Source organism: Elephas maximus, chromosome 1, assembly GCF_024166365.1.
Source record: "Elephas maximus indicus isolate mEleMax1 chromosome 1, mEleMax1 primary haplotype, whole genome shotgun sequence".
Taxonomy (NCBI): Eukaryota; Metazoa; Chordata; class Mammalia; order Proboscidea; family Elephantidae; genus Elephas; species Elephas maximus.
This window is the reverse complement of record NC_064819.1, coordinates 17,555,577-17,579,516: the sequence shown is the minus strand read 5'-3', so window position 1 is coordinate 17,579,516 and position 23,940 is coordinate 17,555,577. Positions and strand designations below refer to the sequence as shown.

Genomic DNA, 23,940 nt, shown 5'->3' with positions numbered 1-23,940 from the left:
ACACTTGGTTCTGCGAACTCTAGCCACCTGGGTCTCCCTGGACTCTCAGCTCCACTGCTGCAACTCGGCTTAGTTCCAACTGGCCTAGTCAATCATAGGACTGACTTCCTGTGTTGCCTGCCTAATGACTGGTATCGTGAAGAACCGTTTCATATATTCTGTCCATCTTTTTCCTGTTTCAGGCAGGAGGGTAAACCTGGTCCCTGTTATTCAAACTTGGCCATAGGTGAGGATTTGATTTTCATTCTTCCGTTTTTACCCTTCCCACCTTTCCACACTTCACTGTTAACAAACAAAAATAGTTGCGACTCATGGTGACCCTGTGAGTGGCATGGTGGAACCGTGCACCAAAGGGGTTTCAATGACTGATTTTTGGGGGAATAGATCACCAGGCCTCTCTTCCGAGGTACCTGTGGGTGGACTTAAGCCTTCAGTGTTTCCGCTAGCAGCCACCTGTGTTACCTGGTTGCACCCCCCAGGAACTCCACTTCCACTGTACATGTATCTTTTTCTTTCTTTAGGCCCATGTTTACATGGACTTAAACCTTCAGCCTTTCCGCTAGCAGCCACATGTGTTAACTGGTTGCACCCCCCCAGGAACTCCACTTCCATTATACATGTATCTTATTTTTTCTTTAGTCTGTGGCCCACGTTTACACGGACACTCTTAAAGTGTCATGAACTGCCTGGACTTTTCCTGCAGAACTCTTTGTTCTCCCTGGAGTTGCATTTTTTGTTTGCTTAGTTTTCTGTGTCCCTTCTAATTAATTAGTCAAGCTCACTAGTAGCTGTATAAATTTCTCAAGATGTCATTTCTGTTGGGTATTCTATCGCATTCATCCTTCTGAAGAAGCCTCTCTCAGAGTCTCCTGCCCTGCGCCAGCATGGACTGGTTACTCTGTATCCCTGAGGTGTAGCTGTCCTCCTAGGCTCTCCCTTCAGCTTGCTGGGGATTTCCTTCACTGCCCTCGTCTGTTGGGTGTCTCGTTCGTGTCCCTTGTCTTCCCCTTTGTTGGCTTACTCTTGTAAAAAGTCTGAGAAGCACTGATTCTGTATCTCATTCATTCATTCAACAAACATTTATGAGCACCTGCTATGGGCCAGGCTCTACGCTGGGTGAGATGGGGGTGGGTCTGTTGAATTTTCTGTTTGTAATTTTTTTTTGTTCCCCGTGTGTGTGTGTGTCAATATCCTGTTTTTATTTTGTGGATACAACATCTTTTCTCTCTGAGGATATTAATGAGAATTTTCTGCCTGAAGCTTTTTTCTCTTGCAGTCTCTTCCTCTGGGTTGCTTTTTCTGGGTGTCTTGCACGTTCTCTTCTATGTTAGAGGCTTTCCTTTTGTGTCTGGTAATTCTTGTGTCTGCTCGTGATTGCGGGTGGGAGATTACAATGTTGGTTGGCCTTGTCGACTGTGTGCTTCTCTGTGTGGTGACATGGATGGGCCATTTGTTGGGAACCCCTAATGTCAGTATTCTTACATCTTTTTTGGCATGGTCAGAGTCCCCAGAAAAGACACCTCCCCTGCCACCACCTGCCAGGTGGTGGAGGCCTGACTCTGTGCAGCAGGTAGAGAAGGGAACTGAGGTCTCACCGTCTACTGTGCACGCTTTCCCTGTTGGATATGGCGCCCCGTCCTCAGCCAAGCCTGTTGTACCCCTGGCTAGAGAGCTGCAGCTTACCCTCTCTAGGGAGAGAAACCCCTGGCTCCAGGCATGGGGGCGGGGGTCACCTGGTGGTTTGGTGTTGCAGGGGAGGGAGTCTACGGGTGCTATTGCTTCTTAAATGGCTTTTAAATAATCCTCCATATTTTAGATTTTCCCTTCTGTCACCTCTTCTTCCAGAAGTTTCTGTGGCTGCCAGTTCCTCAGCCTTTGGAGGATTCTGTGGGGTGAATCAAGTGCTTCTCAACTTGGGATTTGTGACTTCTTCAGGTCCACTGTCAGCCATTACTGGCACATGTGCCTTCCAGCTTTCAAAGTTTTGTTGTGGTTGTCTCCTCTACCGGTCTCCCCATCTTGGGGATTTATGCCATTCAGAAAAGATTGTCTTTTTTCTTGTAGCTTTGGTGGGGTTTCGGGAAGGGGTAAAATTATATGCATGTGTGCAATCTACCATCTTTGTCTGGAGCCTCCATCCCCGCTTTAAACTTCCTCACAGAATCCAGGAATTCGTTCAATATCCAGGATACATTTAGCGAGCCTGGAATGGATAGGGTAAGACTCCAGCCCTGCCCACCATAGGCCCATATCCTTGAGCCAATCAATTTAGTGTACGGTCATAGAGGGACCGAATCATGCTTTCACCTCTTACTTTCTGGGCGCCCCAGTTTTCTCATCTGTAAAATGGGGAATAATCTACGATAGTAAAGGGATTTTTTTTAAATCAGCCAGTGAAGATAAAGCTTTCAGTAAAGATCCTATAGATAGTGTCTCCTTGAGGAGCACACTGTGGCTTCTGCTCCTTCATATTTCCCAGACTCCCTAACACCTGGTGAGCACATAGTAGGGCTGTGGCGAGTGACTGAAGAGAGGGGGTGGGACAAGAGGGTTGGCCTGGTCCCTCCCTTCAGCAGCAGTACCTCCTGGGAGCCCTGGACCAGCGGGAGAATGCCGGGTTCCTCCTGCCTGCCTGTCCCAGTGTGCTGGGTCTCCTAATGAGGTGAGGTCTTCTCTCCTCTCTGGGTCCCTGACCTTCAGCAGTCCCTGACCTTGATAGGGCTGCCCTCTCTAGGCCAGAAGAGCATAACCATCACCTGAACTGTTGGTCTTCCCCAGCTGCTGGGGACACATTCTCTGTGACAGCTGCTTAAGTGCCTGGTCCCAACTAGACACGCCCCTTCCCCTTTCAGGGTTTCGGTTTCTTTCTCTAAAACGGCTGGGCAGGATACAGTGGGATTAAGGTGTACACCTTGAAGTCCCTGACATTTCTCTCCCAGATTCGGGCTCTTCCTCTCTTGGGCCCTTCAGCCTGCCCTGGAATGAGTGTCCCCAGCTCCCGGGGTTCGGGTGTGGGTGCAGGTCTGCAGGAGATGAGCAGCCCCTTGTGCGGAGCCAGTGCTCTGCATTCAGAGCTCTGGCTTCTCCCCACCACTCTTCCTCCCCTGCCCCACCTCCAGGCCCAACAATAGGCCCCTTCAGCCCTGGGCTGTTGCTAAGGGGTGGGGTGAAGCCTGAGCTGGCAGGCAGGGTGACCAGCTGGGTGCCTCTGCCCAGCCCTGGAAGAGCTCGGGGAGTGGGTGACTACTGAGAGCTGGGCTACAGTCAGCCTTCCTTCCCGGGAGTCCGTCAGGGCCTTGGTGCCATGAGGATGCAGTACCAGGCATCACAGCCCTGGCACCCAGGCGTGCGTGGTGTGCCTGCGCACTGAGACCCAGACAGCTGCAGGGATATATCACACACGAGTGGTGTTTGCGTGTAGGAGAGGGATGGTGCAGGAATGCTAGGGCTCTGTGTCCTGTCTCAGGGTGACGGGGTTGGCACTCAGGGCTTTAGCTGATGGAGCGTGGATCAACTTCACAATACTGTCAAGACAACCTGGTGCAGATGGGGAGGAGTGAGTGCCTGCGGGGCTGTGTTGTGGTATTTAGCAAGATCTTGCCTTTGCTCTCAAGTTACTTCTTCCTTCTCAGTTGGGGGTTGAAGAAGGCTAGTCGTAGGAAGGGGCCCTGTGGGTGAGCAGTCTGTCATCTAGTGGTTTACCCGGCTTCTGCACTCACCTTACCACTGTGTCGCGGCTCTCGTGCCTCCCCTCAGCAAGTCTGGGGTGCCAGACAAATCCACACCTTTCAACCCCTGGACAACCTGTACCCCCACTCTGCCTCCACAGAGCCTGATGGGAAGGCAGCCTTCCTGGAGAAGGCTGATTCATGGCTTCCCGTCTGCGTAATGGGCTGGCTGAGTTGTCTCTGGGTCTGGTAGGGCTTTATGGGAGCAAAGAAGCTTAGTGGGTCTGGGGCAGGAATGGCTGTAATGAGATTGACAGTCCCTATTCCCATGAAGGTACTGGCTTTTCTAGATTAGAAATGATGGGGAGGGGCAGGGCCGGGACTGGGGAGGGCAACAGGCTTGTTTCCCCTGGGGAGTAAGGTGGCAGCAGCCTCCCCTTCTCTAGTGTCTGTCACAGAGGCACAAAATCCTCTTCAGCAAACCTTCGTGACCAGGTTCCTTGCCTTCAAGGTGGTAGATGTAAACAAATGGTGACTATACAATGTACAAACCACAACAGAGGTGTGTGCAGACGGCTCTTTTAGTAGAATTATGAGTTGATACAAAGTGTTAAAGGATCACAGCATGATGGATAATTAAAAAAAATTTTTTAATTCTTTTGGCAATTTTCCACTTGTACTGTTAGATATTTATACTACTCTAATCATTACTTTCCCAATGCGGAAATTATCGAACAATATCATTAGTATTAAAAAACTCATTAATATTACACTCAAATAAAATTGTGCTGAAGATCATTCAAAAGCAGATGCAGTAGTACATTGACGGGGAACTGCCAGAAATTCAAGCCGAATTCAGAAGAGGATGTGGAACCAGGGATATCATTGCTGATGTCTGATGAATCCTGGCTGAAAGCAGAGAATACCTGAAGGATGTTTACCTGTGTTTTATTGACTATGCAAAGGCATTCGACTATGTGGATCATAACAAATTATGGATAACGTTGCAAAGAATGGGAATTCCAGAACACTTAATTGTGCTAATGAGGAACCTTTACATAGATCAAGAGGCAGTCATTTGAACGGAACAAAGGGGTACTGGGTGGTACAAAGTGAAAAAAGGTTGTAGCCTTTCACCATACCTATTCAGTCTGTATGGTGAGCAAATAATCCGAGAAGCTGGACCATATGAAGAAGAACGCAGCTTCGGTATTGGAGAAAGACTCATTAACAGCCTGCGTTATGCAGATGACACAACCTTGCTTGCTGAAAATGAAGAGGACTTGAAGCACTTACTGATGAAGATCAAAGACCACAGCCTTCAGTATGGATTACACCTCAATATAAAGAAAACAAAAATCCTCACAACTGGACTGGTAAGCAATATCATGATAAATGGAGAAAAGATTGAAGATGTCAAGGATTTCACTTTACTTGGATCCACAATAAACACTCATGAAAGCAATAGTCAGGAAATCAAATGGCGCCTTGCATTGGTCACATCTGCTGCAAAAGGCCTCTTTAAAGTGTTAAAAAGCAAAGATGTATAAAAATTCAGTGAAACCCAGTGCCGTTGAGTCGATTCCGACTCAACAGCGACCGTATAGGACAGAGTAGATGTGTTAGGGGAAGAGTAATTGGGAGTATGTAGCAAAGTGTATGTAAGTTTTTATGTGAGAGACTGACTTGATTTGTAAACTTCCACTTAAAGCACAATAAAAAAAAAAAAAGCAAAGATGTCACCTGAAGACTAAGGTGGCCCTGACCCAAGCCATGGTGTTTTCAGTCGCCTCATATGCACATGAAAGCTGGACGATGAATGAGGAAGACCAAAGAAGAATTGACGCCTTTGAATTGTGTTGGTGAAGAATATTCAATATATCATGGACTGCCAAAAGAATGACCAATCTGTTTGGAAGAAGTACACCCAGAATGCTCCTTAGAAGCAAGGATGGCAAGGCTACGTACGTCTCACATACTTTGGGTGTGTCATCAGGAGGACACAGTCCCTGGAGAAGGACATCATGCATGGTAAAGTAGAGGGTCTGTGAAAAAGAGGAAGACCCTCAACAAAATGGATTGACACAGTGGCTGCAACAGTGGGCTCAAGCATAAAAAGTGTTTTGAGGGTGGCACAGGACTGGGCAGTGTTTCATTCTGTTGTACATAGGGTTAGTATGAGTCGGAACCGACAGGATGGCACCTAACAACAACAACAATCATTACTTTAACAAAACAACATGAAAGCCTGGCACAAAAGAACAACTTGGGAGTAGGAAATGGGGTATTTACAGAAGAAATGACATTTGATTTGGGTCTTGAGGAGTGCATAGGAAGGAGCTCACTGTATAGACAGATGAGGAGGAGTGCCACAGAGAATAGCTCAGAGACATTAAAATTAAAGAACAGGGTGTGTCTGGTGTTGTTAGGTGATGTCAGTTGATTTCAACTCATGATGACCCTATGTGACAGAGTAGAATTGCCCCATGGGGTTTTCTTGACTAAACTTTATGGAAGCAGGTTGCTACATTTGTCTCCCACAGAGCCTCTGAGTGGGTTCTAGCCACCAACCTTTCAATTTGCAGCCAAGCCCTTAACCGTTTATGTCAGCAGGGCTCCTTAGTGTCTGCCTAGGGAGGGACAAGTATTTGACTTGGTTGGAACATAGAGACATTTGCAGGGAATGGTAAGAGATCCAAAAACCCATTGCCATTGAGTCGATTCTGACTCATAGTACCCTGTAGGACAGAGTAGAACTGCCCCATAAGATTTCAAGGCTGTAAATCTTTACAGAAGAAGACTGTCCATCTTTCTCCCATGGAGCAGCAGATGGGTTCAAACCTCTGACCTTTCAGTTAGCAGCCAAATGCTTAACTACTGCACCACCATGGCTCCTTATGGTAAGAGACAGAGGTAGGAAAATCGGCAGGGAGTGGATCCTGAAGGACCCTGTGTGTTAACAGAAGTACGGAGGATATAAGGTTTATAAGTATGTAAGACTTAAGGTCCATGTTCAGATAACAGTAATAACAGTAGGCGTCTGTGTACCAGGTGCTAAGTATATCTTTCATTCTCTCATTGATTTTTCACAACAGCCCTATGAAGGAGGTACTGTTTATCCCCATTTTACAGATGCGGAACCTGAGGCTTAGATGTTGAGTCATTTGCCCAAAGGTTTCCAACTAGAAAGTGATGGAGCCAGCTTTCATTCCAGGTCGGCCTGACTCCTAAAGCCGAGGGTATTGATGGGAGGAAGGATTATGAGGTAGGAGCAACATGATTTTGTGGTCTGCCTGGGTTGGGGAGGTAGAGGAAGGGGAGGAGTCACCTTTGAGGGACCAGGGGTGAGGTTTCTGGCCTGGGTGGCTGGTTAGCCTGTGATGTTTTCAGCCAGGATACAGAAATACAGGTTAGCAAGTTTCAAGGGGGTGGTGACGAACTCAGTCTAGGCATGCCAAGTTTGGGGTATCTGTGGAGCTGCCTGTAAGTGTTTGGAAATGTGGGCGTAGAGCTGCAGAACAGCAGGAATGGCCATGGAGCAGTCAGCTCATAGTGGCAACTGGAGCCCTGGGAGGAGAACAGGTCACCTTCAGGGAGCAGAGCAGCTCCTGAGAAGAGAAGGAAGGCCTTCAGGAGTCTTAGGAAATACCAGCAGCTAGGGAGAAGTGAGAAGAGGCTTCAGGGCCTGACTTGGGGTCTGTGGGCCCAGCACTGCGAGCAGACATTGCCTCAGCTTTGCTGCCCTCAGGACCTCGCTGCCCTGCTTGCCTGGGAGGGAGGGGACCTCTCATGTCCTGGAGCTAGAAAGGGTGTGAACAGCTTGGTGTGAGACTGAATCACCCCCTTCTCTTCCTGGCCCCTGGCCAGCCTCCTTACCACATGTGATGACAGACCCAGGCTGACCTGGCAGTGCAGGGTGGCCCTGTGCAGTCTGCAGTTCCCTCTGTGATGTGGTTGGTCCCAGGGGGAACTATCTGGTCTGGGTCCAGAAGCGTGGGTCCTGTGCACAGAGGGGCCCTGGCATGTGGAGGCAAGATAATCCTCTGATAAGCTGTAAGCCCTTCCTCCTCCCAGTATGTTGTTTTTCCTCCAGGGCTTGGAGAAGGGGAAGGTAGAGCTGGGAAAGGGCAAGCTTGGAGGTGAGGTTGGCAAATATTTCTGAGAATACGGTAAGTTGTTTGGAAAAATCCCCTTGGCGGGAAATTGCATGTCCTGTCTGCTCCTCAGTGTGGATTTGTCACCTCACTGATGCTATAGGAGAGGCAGAGCGGAGGGCAGTGGGCAGTGAGGTCGGCTGTTTCCCAGCCGGCCTCCATCCGCTCTAGCTGAGTGGTGTGGAGAAAGGTGCAAGCTCTAGACAGATGGTGTCCGTGTGGGGCAGATCGGAGGTAGTTTGGGCTCTGTGGATGTCTCATGGCAGGATAATACTGGGAGGCAAGAGGCTTATGGGGGAGGAGGCAGGGAGGAGAATGGATCAGACCCTTCATCCAACTAGGGGAATAGGAGATGGACCAGGCTTTTGCAGCTTTGCTGTCTCACAGCCTCCTGACTTTGGGTTCTAGCAGCTGCTCCCAAAACTATTAGCTGTGGTAAGATGCAGAGGAGCTTCTGCCTAGGTTAGAACCAGGCATCCTGGACCCCCTGCCCGGCAGGGTCATTTACCCCCCCCACCCCCCCCACCCCCCACAACACGTAGGGAAGAGGCTTTGTGAGGATGGCGAGCCTTTTGGGAACTTCCCCAGTCCCCTCATGGGGTCTCTTTCCCCAACCTGGAGGCTGATTAGGGGTAGCAGGGTTTTCCTTGCCCCAATTCAGTGAGAGCACCTGAACTCAGCCCTCAATACCTGAAGCTAAGGAGTCAGCGGATGCCTCAGATGCCAGGGAAATGAGAGAGTGTGCGTAGAATGCCTGGGAGTGTGACACCTTGAGCCCCGGGGCTGGAGGAAGAAGAGGAGCCTCCTTGCAGTGGGTATTCCTCCGATGGCCATAGCGTCTCCCTAGTGCAGTGGGGGGAGCGCGTGGAGGTGACGCCAGCCCAGCCAGCCCTGCGTGGGCACGTGTTGGGGCAGCTCCTCCAACAGGGAGTCACTCCTCTGAGGCCAGAGGGCAGCCGTGGTACCCTGACCCTGCGCGAACTCCCAGGGCACAGCCCGTGCTAGGTGGGGGTGGGGGTGGGTGGGGGCGGAGAGGGTAGTCAGGGAGGTGTCAAGGCCACCCTGAGATGAGACGCTGGGTCCTGTCTCCCTCCCCTCCCTCCCGGTGCGGTGTAGGGAGGCGTGGCTTTCCCGGCGAGGCGAGGAGTGGGCTGGGGCGGGAAGGCAGGCTCCCTTGGCAGGAGGCGCAGGAGCCGAGTGCGGGGCTGCAGCTGGGAGCCCGGCAGGTGGGCGTAGTTTTGGGGACTAAATGGAAGCAGGGGGCAGGTGGAGGGGTAGACTTAGGGGCCAGAAGTGTCTTTAAGGAGGGATCTTAGGCCAAGTCAGATGGAGATTTCTGTGCGCTTCTTGGGTGGATCCCTTATCTTGGAATATCGGGGATGGGGGTTTGAATCCCTGAGGACCTGGTTGGCGGCTCTGGAGCGCTGGGGTCCTGGAGGCAGCTGAGGGGGCTGTGGCACCATTGTCAGTGAAGGGGGAGCCCCTAGCACCTGACTCCCGGGGGGTCAGCCTGCGGCTAGCACGGGCGGGGTGGGGTGGAAGTGGGGAGCCACGCCCGGAGAGACCTGCAGCGCTTTGGAATGGAGGCTGGGAACGGAGCGGGGATGGCCGCAGGAGAGACCGATCAGCCGGCTGAGGTCGGCGGGTGGTGGGAGGTGAGGAGGGGCTGGAGGAGACGATGGCCGAGGCGCTTTAGCAGCCCCTGCGCTCTTGCTGGAGAGGATGCTGAGATCCGGCCCGTCAGGACGCAGGGCAGTGACGCTGCCGGTGCCGCTAAAGGGGCGGGGGCTGAGCCGAGCTCTGCTCCCCTCCCAGGTCCACACTGGCGGCTGGGCTCCATGGGGGAAGGATCTGCTTACCAGCGGCTGGTTGGGGGTGAGGAGGGCCAGCAGGTAATGGGGGAATGCTGGGGGATAGCCAGGTACCCTGGCTCCCGTCCCCATCATCTGCCGGAGCGCAAGGCCCAGCTCTACTCTATCAGCCTCTCAGGAGTTAGGTGTCCTGATGCTCCTGGGCCCAGGGACAGATCCTGGGAGGCTGGGAAGAGTGGTGTATGTGTGTGTTGGGGTGGGGGGTGGAGGCAGTGGTCGGGAGCTGATGCTGACATCTGCCTTAGTGTCCCTGAGTCCCTTGGGACCCAGATAAGCTGCCTCGTTTTCCTCTGGAGCCTAGGAGACATTGTCAATATTTAATCTGGAGTTTTTTGTGAGCCCTGAGTCCTTGTGCCCTGGACGTTACCTTCTCTTGGTCTTTTCAAATATGGATATCAAACCAAATGTCCCTGTTTGCCTTGGAAAATAGATGATTATGGTATTTATGGTGCTGCTTCCCCTCCCCCTGGAGATCGAGCACTTTCTCTCTTGGCCAGCAGAGGGCAGTGGCTGACTGGGGAACGGGAGAGATGAGGCAGCAAGGTGGGACTGCTCCTGAGCTGGGAGGAGAAGGATCCAGGAGTTGGGCCTGCGCTCTTAGTGCCACAACCCCCACCCCCCAGGCTTTCCTCCCCACCGCTTTCCATGACTGGATTTCGAGCAGGTGGCTAGGGCTGGTCTCTATGGAACATCCAAAGGAAGGGCCAGGTGTGGGGTTCTGGTAGATTTGGGACACATTTCTTTCTGGAGGCTGCTAGACTTCCGAATCCGGCCATTCTGACCTGGCAGCCCCCAACTTGCAATGCAGTAATCCTGGTTAAGTTGTCCTGAAGCCTGGTCCCTGGGCCTTCTTCAGGTGGTGCCTGATTAGGGGGTAGGTTGCAGGTGCTGTAGGCATGGCCTGACAGGGTTCGGGACAAAGTCAGCTCTAGCGTGACCTTGGCCTGACCTTGACTTGCCCATTAACTTCTACCCCAGCCCCCAGACTGATGATTAAGGTACACCAAGGGGAGGCCGCACCTAGCCAGCTCCACAGCTTTGGGTGGTGGATGACAGCGAGACTTCTGGGGAGGTTATCTCCACCCCAGGTCAGGACAGGAAATGGCTGTCCCTTCAGTCAGCACCAGGGAGGTCAAGCACTGAGAGAGGCTCTGGAAAGAGAGCTCGGGATGCTGACTCCCCAGACCGCTCTCGCCCCAGCTGCCTACTCTGCCAGCCAGCTGGGGCCTCCTGAGCTGGTGGCCAGCTGGACAGGGACAAGAGACCAGTGTGCAAGAAACAGGGGCTCCCCAGGCGTGGTGGGGGCCAGGGGGGCTGGGGAGCTGAGAGGACTTCCTGCAGCTGTCAGGTGTGTCTGGGGGCCGCAGCAAGGGGGGTGTAAGAGCAGCTGGTGCCCTTTGAGGAGAGGCAGAGAGATCATTTGTCAGCTCTAGGAACGTGGGGGGCCCTCCAGGGCTTGATGGAGTGTCTCTAGTCCCCTTAGGCTCGGACTGTTGACTGGGTATGTGGGTGATACAAAAGAGATATCCTCCAGCCTGGGATCCTACACAGCTCTGGGGTGGGGGCATCCCAGCAGGAGTTCAGGGGCATGTTTGTTTGTTTTGAGGGAGTTTTGGATTTTGGCCAGCTGGTCTGGGGAGGTGGTATACTGGGTGTTGTGGGCAGCAGACAAGGCACCCCCAAGGGAGGGGGTGGAGATCCCTCACCCCCCCACCCCACCCTCCTTCTTGGCTGGACTGCCCCACTCTGGCAGGCTGCCGGACTCCTATTTCCGTCGGGCACCAGGGTAACAGGGCCACATTAGGGTCTGAGCCAGGAGACGCCCAGCCAAGGCTGCGACAGGGTGGGGGAGGGTCTCAGGAGGGGCTGCCTGCAGAACTCAGGGAACACTGTCTGGGCTCCAAGCCCCCGACTCAGTCTGTGTCTAGCCCCCCCACCCCGCCGCAGTCCCAGACAAGCCCGAGTGGGGGACCGCAGCCCTTCTTTGTGCATCGCTGCTTGATTCACGTAGCCCCCACCCCCAAATCCCAGGAGTTGTCTGCAACTGTGGGGGCTGGGTTGGAAGCCAGAGACAGGGGGCCTTGTGTATGGGGAGGCAGGGAGGCCGGCGCGGGTGGCTGAGGGAGGAAGAGTCCCCCCGTTCCGCCGCCCTCTTGGCAGTGATTCAGAAAGGTCCTTTTTCAGCCAGTGTCAAAGCTGCTCAGCTGGGGAGGAGGGAGGGAGGCGGGAGGGAGGGCGGGCGGCAGTCGGGTGGGGGAGCCAGGGAGCAGGGCTGGAGCTGTGACCACTGCACTGGAAAGAAGACAAGAAACAGGACAGAGACGAGCTGGGCTGGCTGCAACCAGCAGGGCTACACTGCGTCCTGCTAGACCTGCCTGCTGTGGAAACCCACCCAAGCTTCCCACAGAGAAAAGGGTCCCACCCCATTCTTCTGCCCTGTTTCCCACCCGTGTGGGATTTGGGGGCTCTGGGGCAATTTCTTCTGGGCAAATCCTGAAGCTCAGGAGCTGAGGCCCCTGTTCCCCACTTCCCGGGCTGAGTCCCAGTGACCCACTCGGGGCTCCAGCTCCCTGGAGATGCCGGCAGCCCGTCGGTTCCCCGGCCTCGAGCTCTCCTTCCCTCTCCTGGCCAGACTTCGGCGACGTCTGTACACAGTGAGTGGGGGCCTGGGGCAGGGGACAGACTGACAGGCGGCTGGGTGGCTCCTCAGCACCAGCGCTTTGCCGTGGGTGGAGAGCAGAACCAGGGGTGGCTGAGGGACACTGCAGTGAGGACCTGGGCCCAGCGGCCTATCCTTTCTGGCTGCTGTGTGCTTGTTGGCAAGTGTGGTAGAAGCATGTGCAGGAGCCAGGTCAGGCGTGTGGTACGCATGCCGGCCACAAGAGCTACGCGTGTCAGACACAGGTGTGCACGCCCCGCGCTGTCCTGGGCCCGTGCACAGGCGGGGTTGTAGACTGAGCTGGGGAAGCCGCAGCAATGCTTGGTGGTTCACAAACAAATTTAGACTAGGGGAGGGAAGGGGAGGTGACTCGTCCAGGGTCACCCTGGACTTTGTGGGACCCAGGGCACTGAATCCTTTCTCCTCACCTGTATTCCAGTGTGCTTCATAGTCTTCCCACACCCCCACCCAGAGCTGCCCTGTGTGGGGAGTGGAGGCGCCTGTGGGGCGGGGTGGTGGCGGTGTCCAGCCGAGCAGGTGCGGTTTGTGAGCCAGTGTTTCAGGGAAAGGGGACAGACTAGGCTGTGCTGTTCGAGTAGCTTCAGTGGGGGGACCTCTAGGTGTTCCGCAGCCCTGACCACCCAGGACTTTGAGCTGCTCTCAGGAGCTGCCGCCTCCTACCCCAGAGGAGGGTAGCAGTGAGGAGCCTAAGCCCTGGGAGTGCAGGAGGGAACCTACAGACTGCTGTCCCTGTGGGGGTAGGAGTCCATGCCTTGAGGCTGAGCTGTGTAGGGGGTGGGATCACTGCTCCAGGGACAGGGCAGTGGTGTTGGAAATGCCAGCTGGCTCCGCCTGGCCAGGCTGCTAGGAGGCTCTGCCTCTTCTGGTGATTTTCATAGAGCATCTTTGGGTTTTTCTTCTGGAAGGGGTAGTGGTCCACTCTCTTGAACCCCAGACTGTCTTTTTTTAACAGATGATTTTGTTAAGGATAAATGAGTTAATACAGTTACACACTTAGAGTTGTGCCTGGTATGTCAAAATTCAGTTGAAGTGTTAGGTATTATTTTTATTGTCAATTTTCTTAAATTAATAGAGACATAACCTATTTACTACGTGAGTCAATCTAACGCCACAGTAATATAAAGGAGAAATGAAGTAACTTATACTGTTTTATGTGATCTAACATGTCAGTCATGGGCCGTGGCTATACTAGATGACACAATGTGGTAGTCAGATGCCAAGTCCTCAGGTGGATCCCCCACGAAGGTGCCCTCTACAGGTGCTGACTGGAGGGGAGCTTTGAAACAAGAGCAGGCTGACTTCCAGTGGCTTTTTTTTAAAATAGTGACCAACTTTTGCCAAGTTTCGAACAAAAAGTTTACACAGTAGTTCGGTTCCAGGAAAATTCAGTGCATACTAAAATGGCAAAAATATTTTCTTGTTCATATGTGAGATGGGATTAGGGCTTGGGTGATTACAGTAAAATCTGCAAAAGCCAAATCCTGTGTAAAGTAGAAACCTGTCAGAGAAGGAAAACTCGACTAGCTTCTACTAATAGAGATAGAAGAGCGGGAAGACTGCCCCGTGTCAAAGGCGGAAAACTTGGGAGACCCAGAAATACAAGGCACTCCCGTTGAGTTCCAGCTCTCACAAGCTTCACTGTATAAACAGATTTTTCACCTGAATGAATTAAGTTGGGTAGGGTTTCGGACGGTGTGAAACTGCCCTGCATTGCAGGATGGCTTGTACTCGTGTTCCCCGCCCACCTCCCTAAGTGCCGCTTCCACTTGCTGTCAAGTCCATTCCGACCCATGGCAACCCTATGTGTGTCAGAGTAGAACTGGGCTCTGTAGGGTTTTCAATGACTGATTTTTCAAAAGTAGATCACTAGGCCTATCTTCTGAGGCCACTCTGGGTAGGCTGGATCCTCCAACCTTTTGTTAGCCGCTTAGCATGTTAACCGTGCCCTACCCAGACACTCCTATGCAGCATTCCCCAAACACCTTGACAACCAGAAGTGCCCTTGAGAGGGCTGTACAGCCCTCACGAGGAGAACCATCTGAGTAAAGTGTTACAGCTTAACATTTGAAAACTACCCTTCTGGTCCAGCCCCCCTGGTGGAAGAGCCAGGGCTTGAACTGAGGCTTTCTGGTTCCCGTTTGCCTGTCACTTCTTCTACTGCCCTGAGCTGCCTGGGAAAGTCTGAACTCCAGGTACTGTGTTGGCAGGCCCACTGGGAACTGTGGGGGCAGAAGACATACGCCGGGCCTGGGCTGTGAGCGCCTGCTTCTCTTAGTGCAATGTGTGATAAGAGTAGGGGATGAGACCACCTCTGAGCTGGGGAGAAAGGGGGTTGCCTGGCACCTGGAAGGCGGCTGGTCTTTTTCCTGTTGTCTCTTCCTCAGTCAGGACTGAACATGGGTCAGGGGCTGGCCTTGCTAAGCCCTCAGCTCTGAGATGTCTTCCTTGGACAGGGATAGACTTGGTGTCTGGTGGACTGGGCTTCTTAGCTTTGAGGGTGCCACCAGCCTCTTTCTCTGGGCCAAAGAGAGTTTAGGTCGAGGTTGCTCACTAGTGGCCCATTGGCTGATTTGGCCTGAGATGTGTTTTGTTTGGCCAGCATAGTGTGTGTGCGTTTCAAACTCGGATGTTAAGTGAATACAAGCGACAGGATAGTATGGGTAATGTGTGAATATCTCGGGGGAAGAGCAAAGTCTGGGAGGATAAGTAAAAGACATTTCTGGCAGCTGGCTTCAGGGAGGGGAGCTAGGTGGCTGGGCAGCAGGGAAGAAAGTGAGACTTGCTTTACTGTAGGTGCCTGTGTGCGTTTTGAATTTCTTACCGTGTGCATATATTACCTTCGCAAAAAATTTTTAGTGGTGAGAGTTCACGGATTTCTGATATTTTTTGGAAAAAAAACAGAAAGCTTGGACAACACTGGGCCACAGCCCCTCAAGACAGCCATTGAAAGGAGCTAGCATTGCATCTCTTTAAGGCAGGCAATACCATTCCCTCTTGTCTTACACTGGTTGTGGCCCTGTGGGTGCTTGAATGGTGGTCCCTGGAGTGTGGGGTATTGGGTGATGGGATTGAGGCTCCAGAAATGTCAGGCATTGGGAGGAGCCTAACTTCGAGCTCATCTGGTCCTGGGATCTTTCCCTGGAGGCCATCAGATTTGGAATGGGGAGTAAGACTCCAATTCTTGACTCTTGGGCCAGAGCTGTGTCCCAACTGCCCTAATTCTGTCCTTATGGCTAGCAGGAGGCACAGGCATTTCTGCCTATGATTGGGGAGGAGGAAGGTAGTTTGAGGCCTTGCAGACGGGAGCATAGGATGTGGGTGAGCCCAGGGCATCCAGGGCAGGGTTCCTTGCCGGCCCCCTGAGCCTCTGTCACCTCCGCACAGAGGCTGGGGAGCAGCAGCATGCAGCCGGAGGAGGGCACGGGCTGGCTGCTGGAGCTGCTGTCGGAGGTGCAGCTACAACAGTACTTCCTGCGGCTCCGCGACGACCTCAACGTCACCCGCCTGTCCCACTTTGAGTATGTCAAGAATGAAGACCTGGAGAAGATTGGCATGGGCCGGCCTGGTAGGTGGGGATACTGGCCTTGCTTGTCCTCTCCCTGCTGACCATTTACCTCCTCTGCCCTCAGGACTGCCGGTCACATGGAGGAACCCTTTCCCCCTGCCTTCCGTGGGGTAGCATAGCTGAAAGCCAGTGCTGCAGGGCCCTGAGCCCCTGAGGTGGGCTAGGAGAGCACCAGTAGGTGGTGCACATAGTAGGTGCCCTGGGAACAGCGTGCAGTTGTACAGGTGAATTGGAGCAATGAATTCTGACTCTCTTATAGCCCTGGATTCTCAGGATGATGCAATTACAAGCCACCTTTTTTTGGGAACATTTTATTGTGCTTTAGCTGAAAGTTTGCAAGAAAATTAGCTTTCCAATCAGTGATTCATACACAGATTATTCGGTGACATTGGCAGCTACAGACCACTTTTTTGTTCGTTCAGACATTTGTGGGATGTACTGTCTCCATCTCCTCCTCCTTCGTAAGCCTGGACTTGAGTCCATTCTCTTCACCATTCTGAACACCAAAGGTCAATGTCCAAGATGTGTCTGGAGAAGGGAAGATAAAAAGCCCTCGGTTGGTTTGTTAATTTTCTCCTAGTCTCTGTTCCTCTGTCTCCTTGTGTCTCTGTTTGTCTTTGTCTCTCTCACATGCATAAAGATCTACTTTATAAGTTGAATTCATTCGTTATGTTTGTATTTATCCTCAGAGCATGGTTGTAGCACCTAGAAGTCATGGTGTACATTGTAGGAGGTTAGAGACCTATCGCTGCGTTCACCTTAAGTAGCCAGATAGGTAATAGTGGGCTAAATTAGGCAATGACTCATGCTGCTTTTTGGCCAGGATAGTTGGTGTCTGATGCCAACAGGTTAAGAAAATTTTATGGGAGAAAAACAGAAAATTGAGAAAATTCTTTTCATTACCTTGATTTTCCCAAAGTTGGGAGAAGACCACCACTGTTCAGTTTTGGTGGTTAAGCCCCTCCATCCAGTTGGAGAACGAGAGCCTGCAAGTGGAATGCAGTGACCATGGGGTTAATCGAGGCCCTGGTTGGTTGGGATGGGCTTCACTGGGGTCATTCTGTTGGACAGTGTCCAGTGGCGGGCCCACCTCTGCTGGGTGGGAAGCAGCGACTCTGGGGGGCAGGGCCTCCCTGATGGCACCGGGTCCCCTCCCTCCCTGCAGGCCAGCGGAGGCTGTGGGAGGCTGTGAAGAGAAGGAAGGCCATGTGCAAGCGCAAGTCCTGGATGAGCAAGGTGGGTGGACGAGGAGTGGGGTGGTGCGGGCTGAACGAGGGCCCCACTCCAGTGTCAGCCCTGGACAGGCATCATCTCCCTCCTCCAGGGTCTTATCGGGCGGGGTGCTTGTAGAGCTGCCTGGCTAAGTGTCATCTCCAGAGACAGACACGTGAGCAGCCTGTGTGCAGAGATTTCCCCACATCCACTCTGGGTGTCCGGGTGCTGGGCGGGAGCGGAGCTCGCTGACAAGTGTGTGTTCACTTGAGCCCTGGCTCTGTCTGCAGGCTGGGGCCAGTGCCCGACACAGGGTGGTGGGGACCGTCAGGACCCCCTCCCCCCCCACCCAGTGGTCTGTATTGGGTTTCTCTGGTCATCTGGCCCTGCTGACAGCTTCATCCCCCGCAGCCTGCCCCCTCCCCCAGCCTCTGCCCTAATTTGGGTCTGTGGCTGGTGAGTCCTTGGTCTGACTCAGTGGAACTTTGCCCATTGTCTGGAAGACAATGAGAGAGGAAGTGAGCCAGCCAGGGCCTTCCCTCCCCACTTCTGGCCTCAGGGCTGGGTGAGGGGCTGGGTGGGCTGGAGGGGGTGCACAGAACAGCTGGGCAGGCATTGGGCAGCAGAGATTTCCTGGTGGCAGTCCAGGCAAAGGGGCTGCCTCCTGGGATCCTGTGGCCTTTTCTGGGGACACTGTCCTGGTCCATTGCCCAGGTTTTAGGGAAGGATGAGTATGCTGGGCGGGTGAAGGCAGGAGGGAAGGGAGCAGTGTGGTGTACAGGGAGTCAGGGCGCTAGGTCCCTGGCCTGTCAGTGAGCCTCTCCAGACTTCAGTCATGGCTGCAGTAATATGGCCATGTGTGGCCAGGTCTCTTAGGCTGGTGAAGATCCCTCCCCAAGAAGGTGGCTGTGGAGGGCCTTGTTAGCTGAATGTTGCTTGCATCTGGGGTTAAGGACAGGGAGCCAAGGCCAGAAGGTGCCCTCAGATTGGAGAGGCCCCCAGCCACGCAAAGAAGTCTCGGCCAGCCTTGGGGGATACCTCAGGGGTGAACCAGCCAGAATATGCAGCCTGAGGCCCAAGCTCTGTGTGCCCCTACCCTCTATGCCGCCCTCTTCCTGCCCCTTGACCTTTGCCCCCACCCTCTCCAGCCCAGGCCTGATAGTCCCTCTAGTCCTCCTCCTTTCTCCCCCCTCAGCTCTAGGTGCCCCTCTAGTAGCCCAGCTGTCTTCCCAGACTCTTCCCCGGCAAAGACTAGCTGCGTGTGTACACCACACACACACAGTCTAACCTCAGACTAAAATTATCCCTCCTTTGAGCGGGATGAAGGGTAGTCGACTCCCTGGGGAGGGTGGAGACAGACAGCACCAAGTGGTCAACCCAGAGACAGGGCCAGGTCTAAAATAGGACAAGGAGGTGTTTGTGGCGGGCCCCTCAGGCTCTTGCCCCATCTACTCAGATTGGGGCCAGAGTCTGCTGGGTAAGGGATACAGGAAGGGAGAGTTGAGACAGAAGGGCTAGAGGGAGACTCAGACTTGGCAACCCGGGGGTGGGTGGTACTGGGCCTGCGGTGGGCTGACCTGACCCCACGGCCCCACGTGAGGCTGTGGGTGCTGGTTTGGCGTGTCTTCTGGAGGGAGCTTGGTTCCCAGCCTGGCTGTCCCTGGCAGTTCAGCAAAGCCAGGACCCGTCTGAGGAGCACAGGTGGACCTAGTGGGGCAGGGCCGAGTGACTGGCTCTGGGGCTTAGGCTTCCATCTGGCCCCGGGCTGCCTTCAAACAGGTGTTCAGTGGAAAGCGACTGGAGACTGAGTTCCCTCCTGATCACTCCCAGAGCGCCTTCCGAAAGACGTCGCCCACCCCGGGGGGCCCCGCAGGGGAGGGGCCCCTGCAGAGCCTAACTTGCCTTATCGGGGAGAAGGACCTTCACCTCTTTGAGAAGCTGGGGGATGGCTCATTTGGCGTGGTACGCAGAGGCGAGTGGGACGCCCCTTCGGGAAAGACGGTGAGCTGTGGGTCCTGCGGGGCGGAGGGATGGGACCCACAGAGGGGCTCAGACCTTATCTACCCTCCAAGGTGGGTCTGCCCCCTTGCTGGGCTGTGAGTGGGATGGGACAGGTCACAAAGTGGCTCGCTTTGGAGTCCATGCTCTGATTTAGCTGGGCACATACATTTTTTCAATTATAAAAGTAATGTTTTCAAAAGATCTGGAAACCATTAAAAAAAAATAAGACAGAAAAATGCCTGTAATCCTACCCCTCAGAGAGAGCAGAGTCAGCTTTTATGCCCTTCTTCCCCTCAAGCCTTTGGTTGAATTTAGTTGGGTTGATACCTGGGATACAGTTTGTAAAGCTCACCCTTCCTCTTGGCATTCTGTGGTTTAGTTTTCCCCAAAGGAATAACACAGTAAAGTGTGCAGTTCTGATGTGCACAGCTCAGCCAACCTTTGCGTATGTATGGGCCCATGTAACTACTCCCCAGATCAAGATAGAGAATGTTTCCATCACCCCAGCAGGCTCCCTGTGCTCTCCTCTAGTCAGTGTCCCCTTCCTCCGAGGGAAACCACTGTCCTGCCTTCTCTCACCATCAACTAGCTTTTTGGCATTACATTTAAAGCCTTTTCTTCTACGCTGAAAACATCATTTTAATACTCCATTTTATGATAATACATTAACATTTTATCATCATATTGGGCATCTCTTACCTGATGGGTTGTTATCTCACCTGAGAATCCCCCCAGGAAGGGGAGGTACAGCTGACGGCCCCTGGGGTCAGCCAGCTGCCTTCCAGCCAGGCCACATGTGGAGCGTGAGCCCAGGCACTGACCCTCTCATGAGCAGGTCTGGGGCAGAGAGCTTTGAGCTGAGCAGGGGGAGGAGCAGGCTGGCCTAAGCTTCCTGGAGGGAGCTGAGGCCCCGACCTGACTCCCTGCAATCCCCACGCTGGGCAGGTGAGTGTGGCTGTGAAGTGTCTGAAGCCTGATGTGCTGAGCCAACCGGAGGCCATGGACGACTTCATCCGGGAGGTCAACGCCATGCACTCGCTTGACCACCGCAACCTCATTCGCCTCTACGGTGTGGTGCTCACACCGCCCATGAAAATGGTGAGTGCTGCTGGGAGGGGGTGGGGAAGGCCCACGGTCTCTGGGCCCCCAGGCCTGGCGCTCCTCCCACCTCTGTCTCCATTCTGAGGAAGGTCAGAGGTGTCTCCCACCTGATGTGGTCAAGGGGCTTCAGGGTCCAGCCCAGCACTAGCATGTTCGATGGAGCCCATATCCAGCTCTGGATTTGGCTTGTGCTCACTGCAGAGACTTGCCTCCATGGGGCGCTGGCCCTTAGTTTAGTCTTTCGAATTGCTAGCCTGAGCCTTTGTGGGCTGCTTCTCACCAGGCCTCAGTTTCCCACTGGGGGAGTTTGCCTGGAGGGAGAGGCCTGGGAAGCGGTGGGTGTCTCAGAGGCACCAGAGAAGGTGCCACGGAGCATGAATCTGGGACCTTCAGGAGGGAATGGGAGCCTGGGGTGCCGTGGGAGGGCTGGGGCTGATCCTGGCTTGTTCCTCCTGCCTCCACTGTGCCCCAGGTGACAGAGCTGGCGCCTCTGGGCTCCTTGTTAGACCGGCTGCGCAAGCACCAGGGCCACTTCCTCCTGGGGACTCTGAGCCGCTACGCCGTGCAGGTGGCTGAGGGCATGGGCTACCTGGAGTCCAAGCGCTTCATTCACCGCGATCTGGCTGCCCGTAATCTGCTGCTGGCCACCCGGGACCTGGTCAAGATCGGGGACTTTGGGCTGATGCGAGCACTACCCCAGAACGACGACCACTATGTCATGCAGGAGCATCGCAAGGTGCCCTTTGCCTGGTGAGGGGCAGGTGCTGCCGGCTCACAGGGCCTGGACCCCACCCCGCCCTACCTGGTCCCTGCAGACCCAGCCTCAGAGCTCCCGGGGCCTCTGTCCTTACCTAACAGCCCCACCCCCACCTGTTTCAGGCCCGGGGTGCTCTTCTGAGCTCCCTCCCGTTCTCCTGTCCATCCAGGAATTCCCAAGGGCCCCCATGCCAGGTTCTCACAAGGATAAGTGCTGTGGGCACTCAAAGGGCTGTATATTCAGTGGGTATTAAAAGGCTTCCTGGGGACTCACTATTTAAGCTATAACCTGAAAGATGAAGGGAGGGTAGTCAGACCAAGGCTGGTTGGTAAACGTGCTCCAGGTAGAGCCAGTGACAGTTGGTATAAGATGTGTCAAAGCAGGGGCAGGGCCAGACCATATAGGCCAGGGCTGCCCCTGCATCCTGCCCTGGCCCCTGGGTGGGCCTTTCCCTGCTGAGACCATCTTGGTCCTCTGGTGTCATAGGCACCCACAACGGTGTGGTCTCCTTGCTTTGGGGCAAGAGGGGTTGATCCAGTTCCGTTTGCCAGTGCGCCGGTTTTGGGAAGCCCTAGTAATCTGGGATGTAGGGTCACCCTAATTAATAACTGACTTTATACTGAAGTGATCTTACATCCTGGTTTATGCCTGTTGCCCTGGAGTAATTAATAGCACCCCTTTCCTACTCAGCATCCAGGTTTGGATGGTAAATTATAAGGTCACCTTTTTTTTCCCCCTAATCTTTATTTATTTTGTTGTTGTTGTGAATATACACAGCAAAACATAGGCCAGTTCAGCAGTTTCTACATCTACAATTCAATGACACTGATTATATTTTTTGAGTTGTGGGACCATTGTCACCCTCCTTTTGAGTTGTTCTTTCTCCATTAACATAAACTCACTGCCCCCTAAGGTTCCTGTCTAATCTTTTGAGCTATTCTTGTCAATTTGATCCTATATAGATAGTTCTTAACAGAGTGTAATGCTCAAGGCAGACATTTTTTACTAGTTAAGCTGAACTATTGCTCGGTTTTAAGATGACCTCAAGGAATACTTTTAGTTTAAGGTCTTTTTTTTTTTTAATAATTTATTTTTACTTTTTGTTGTTGAGAAATATGCAAGAAAAACATACACTAATTCAAGTTTCTACAGTTCAGCGGCACTGATGACATTCTTGGAGTTGTGCAAATATTCTCATTTTCTTTTTCTGAGTTGTTCCTCCCTCGTTAACATAAACTCACTGCCCCCTTAGGTTCCTGTGTAATCTTTTGAGTTGCTGTTGTCAGTTTGATCCTATATAGATAGTTCTTCAAAGAACAAAATCCCAAGGCCGGCATTCTTTACTAGTTAAGCTAAACTATTATTTGGTTTTAAGAAGACTTCAGGGATTTTTGTGTGTGTGTGTGTGTGTGTGCTTCAGATGAAGGCTTACAGAGCAAATTAGTTTCTCATTAAACAATTAATACACATATTGTTTTCTGACATTCGTTGCCAACGCCATGACATGTCAACACTCTACCCTTCTCAACGTCGGGGTCCCCGTTGCCAGCTTTCCTGTCTCCTCCTGCCTTCTCGTCCTTGCCCTTCAGCTGGTGTGCCCATTTAGTCTCATCTCATTTTATCGGCTTGTCTAATCTTTGGCTGAAGGGTGAACCTCAGGATTGACTTTAGTACTGGGTTAAAAGGGTGTCTGGGGGCCATATTCTTGGGATTTCCCCAGTCTCTGTCAGACCAGTTAGCCTGGTCTTTTTTTGTGAGTTAGAATTTTATTCTACATTTTTCTCCAGTTCTGTCTGGGGCCCTTCATTGTGATCCCTTCAGAGCAGTCGGTGGTGGTAGCTGGACTCAGTCTGGTGGAGGCTGTGGTAGTTGTGGTCCCTTAGTCCTTTGGACTAATCTTTCCCATGTGCCTTTGATTTTCTTCATTCTCCCTTGCTCCAGATGGGGTGGGACCAGTGTAGTATCTTAGCCACTCACAAGCTTTTAAGACCCCAGATGCTAATTACCAAAGTGGGATGTAGAACATTTTCTTTATAAACTGTGTTATGCTAATTGAGCTAGATGTCCCCCAAGACCATGGTCCCCAGCCCTCAGCCCAGTAATTCGGTCCCTCAGGGAGTTTGGATGTATCTACGAAGCTTCCATGACTTTGCCTTCACCAAGTTGTGCTGACTTCCTCAGTATTGTATACTGTCTTATCCTTCTCCAAAGTTAACCAAACCCACTGCCGTAGAGTCGATTCTGACTCATAGCAACTCTATGGGACAGAGTAGAAGTGCCCCATAGAGTTTCCAAGGAGTGCCTGGTGGATTTGAACTGCTGAACTCTTGGTTAGCAGCCGTAGCTCTTAACCATCGAACCACCAGAGTCGCCAAAGTTACCACTTACCTCAGTCCCCTCTAGAATACCCCTTTTCTAGCTTCACTGCAGTGGTGGTTCTCTCCCCTACCCAGGAGGAAGCCCAGAGGGAGTGTGATGGTGTTCAGATGAAGCCCGTGTGACTGTTTCCACTCATTTTGGTTCTTCCCCAAGCCCTATCCAATTTTCCCACCCACGCCTTCCTGTTGAAATGATCCAAATCCCAGGATTCTGCCCAAAAGCTGGAAACTGTCATCCTCCCACACCCCGAATTAGGAAACAGCTTGGGACCTTATGCCCCACCACCCCACTCTCACCCCATTCCTGAGGCTTCTGACCTTCCTTTCCCTCACCAAACCCAGACACTTCACCCTCCTCCTTCCACCCCAAGGTGCATTTGAATAAAAGTCCAGACTATAAATTATTTTCTCCAAGTCTGTGCACCTGTGTAGTCAAGAAATCCTGCCCCTATCCACTGCATACCACTCCCTGGCACCTACGATTGAGCCTGGCACAGGGTGGGGGCAACGGCACATGTTGAGTGAATGAATGAGTCGATGCAGGTAGGGGTGC

At 52.9% G+C, this 23,940-nt stretch overlaps 1 protein-coding gene across 14 annotated transcripts in view; it reads left to right on the top strand.

The window, feature by feature from the left end:
• The first annotated feature begins 9,410 nt into the window (after positions 1–9,410).
• TNK2 (tyrosine kinase non receptor 2) overlaps positions 9,411–23,940 on the top strand; it is a 28,792-nt gene continuing 14,262 nt past the window's right edge. For 5 of the 14 annotated variants that reach the window (XM_049879372.1, XM_049879348.1, XM_049879319.1 and 2 more), the window contains exons 1-6: positions 11,979–12,347; positions 15,758–15,938; positions 17,104–17,174; positions 18,930–19,151; positions 20,097–20,249; positions 20,725–21,002. In XM_049879372.1, the coding sequence (XP_049735329.1) occupies positions 12,270–12,347; positions 15,758–15,938; positions 17,104–17,174; positions 18,930–19,151; positions 20,097–20,249; positions 20,725–21,002 (983 nt within the window). In that variant the 5' untranslated portion in view covers positions 11,979–12,269. Of the gene's footprint in view, positions 9,715–11,977; positions 12,348–15,757; positions 15,939–17,103; positions 17,175–18,929; positions 19,152–20,096; positions 20,250–20,724; positions 21,003–23,940 lie in introns of those variants that run through there. The other 9 variants (XM_049879367.1, XM_049879398.1, XM_049879390.1 and 6 more) reach the window with 5 other exon arrangements.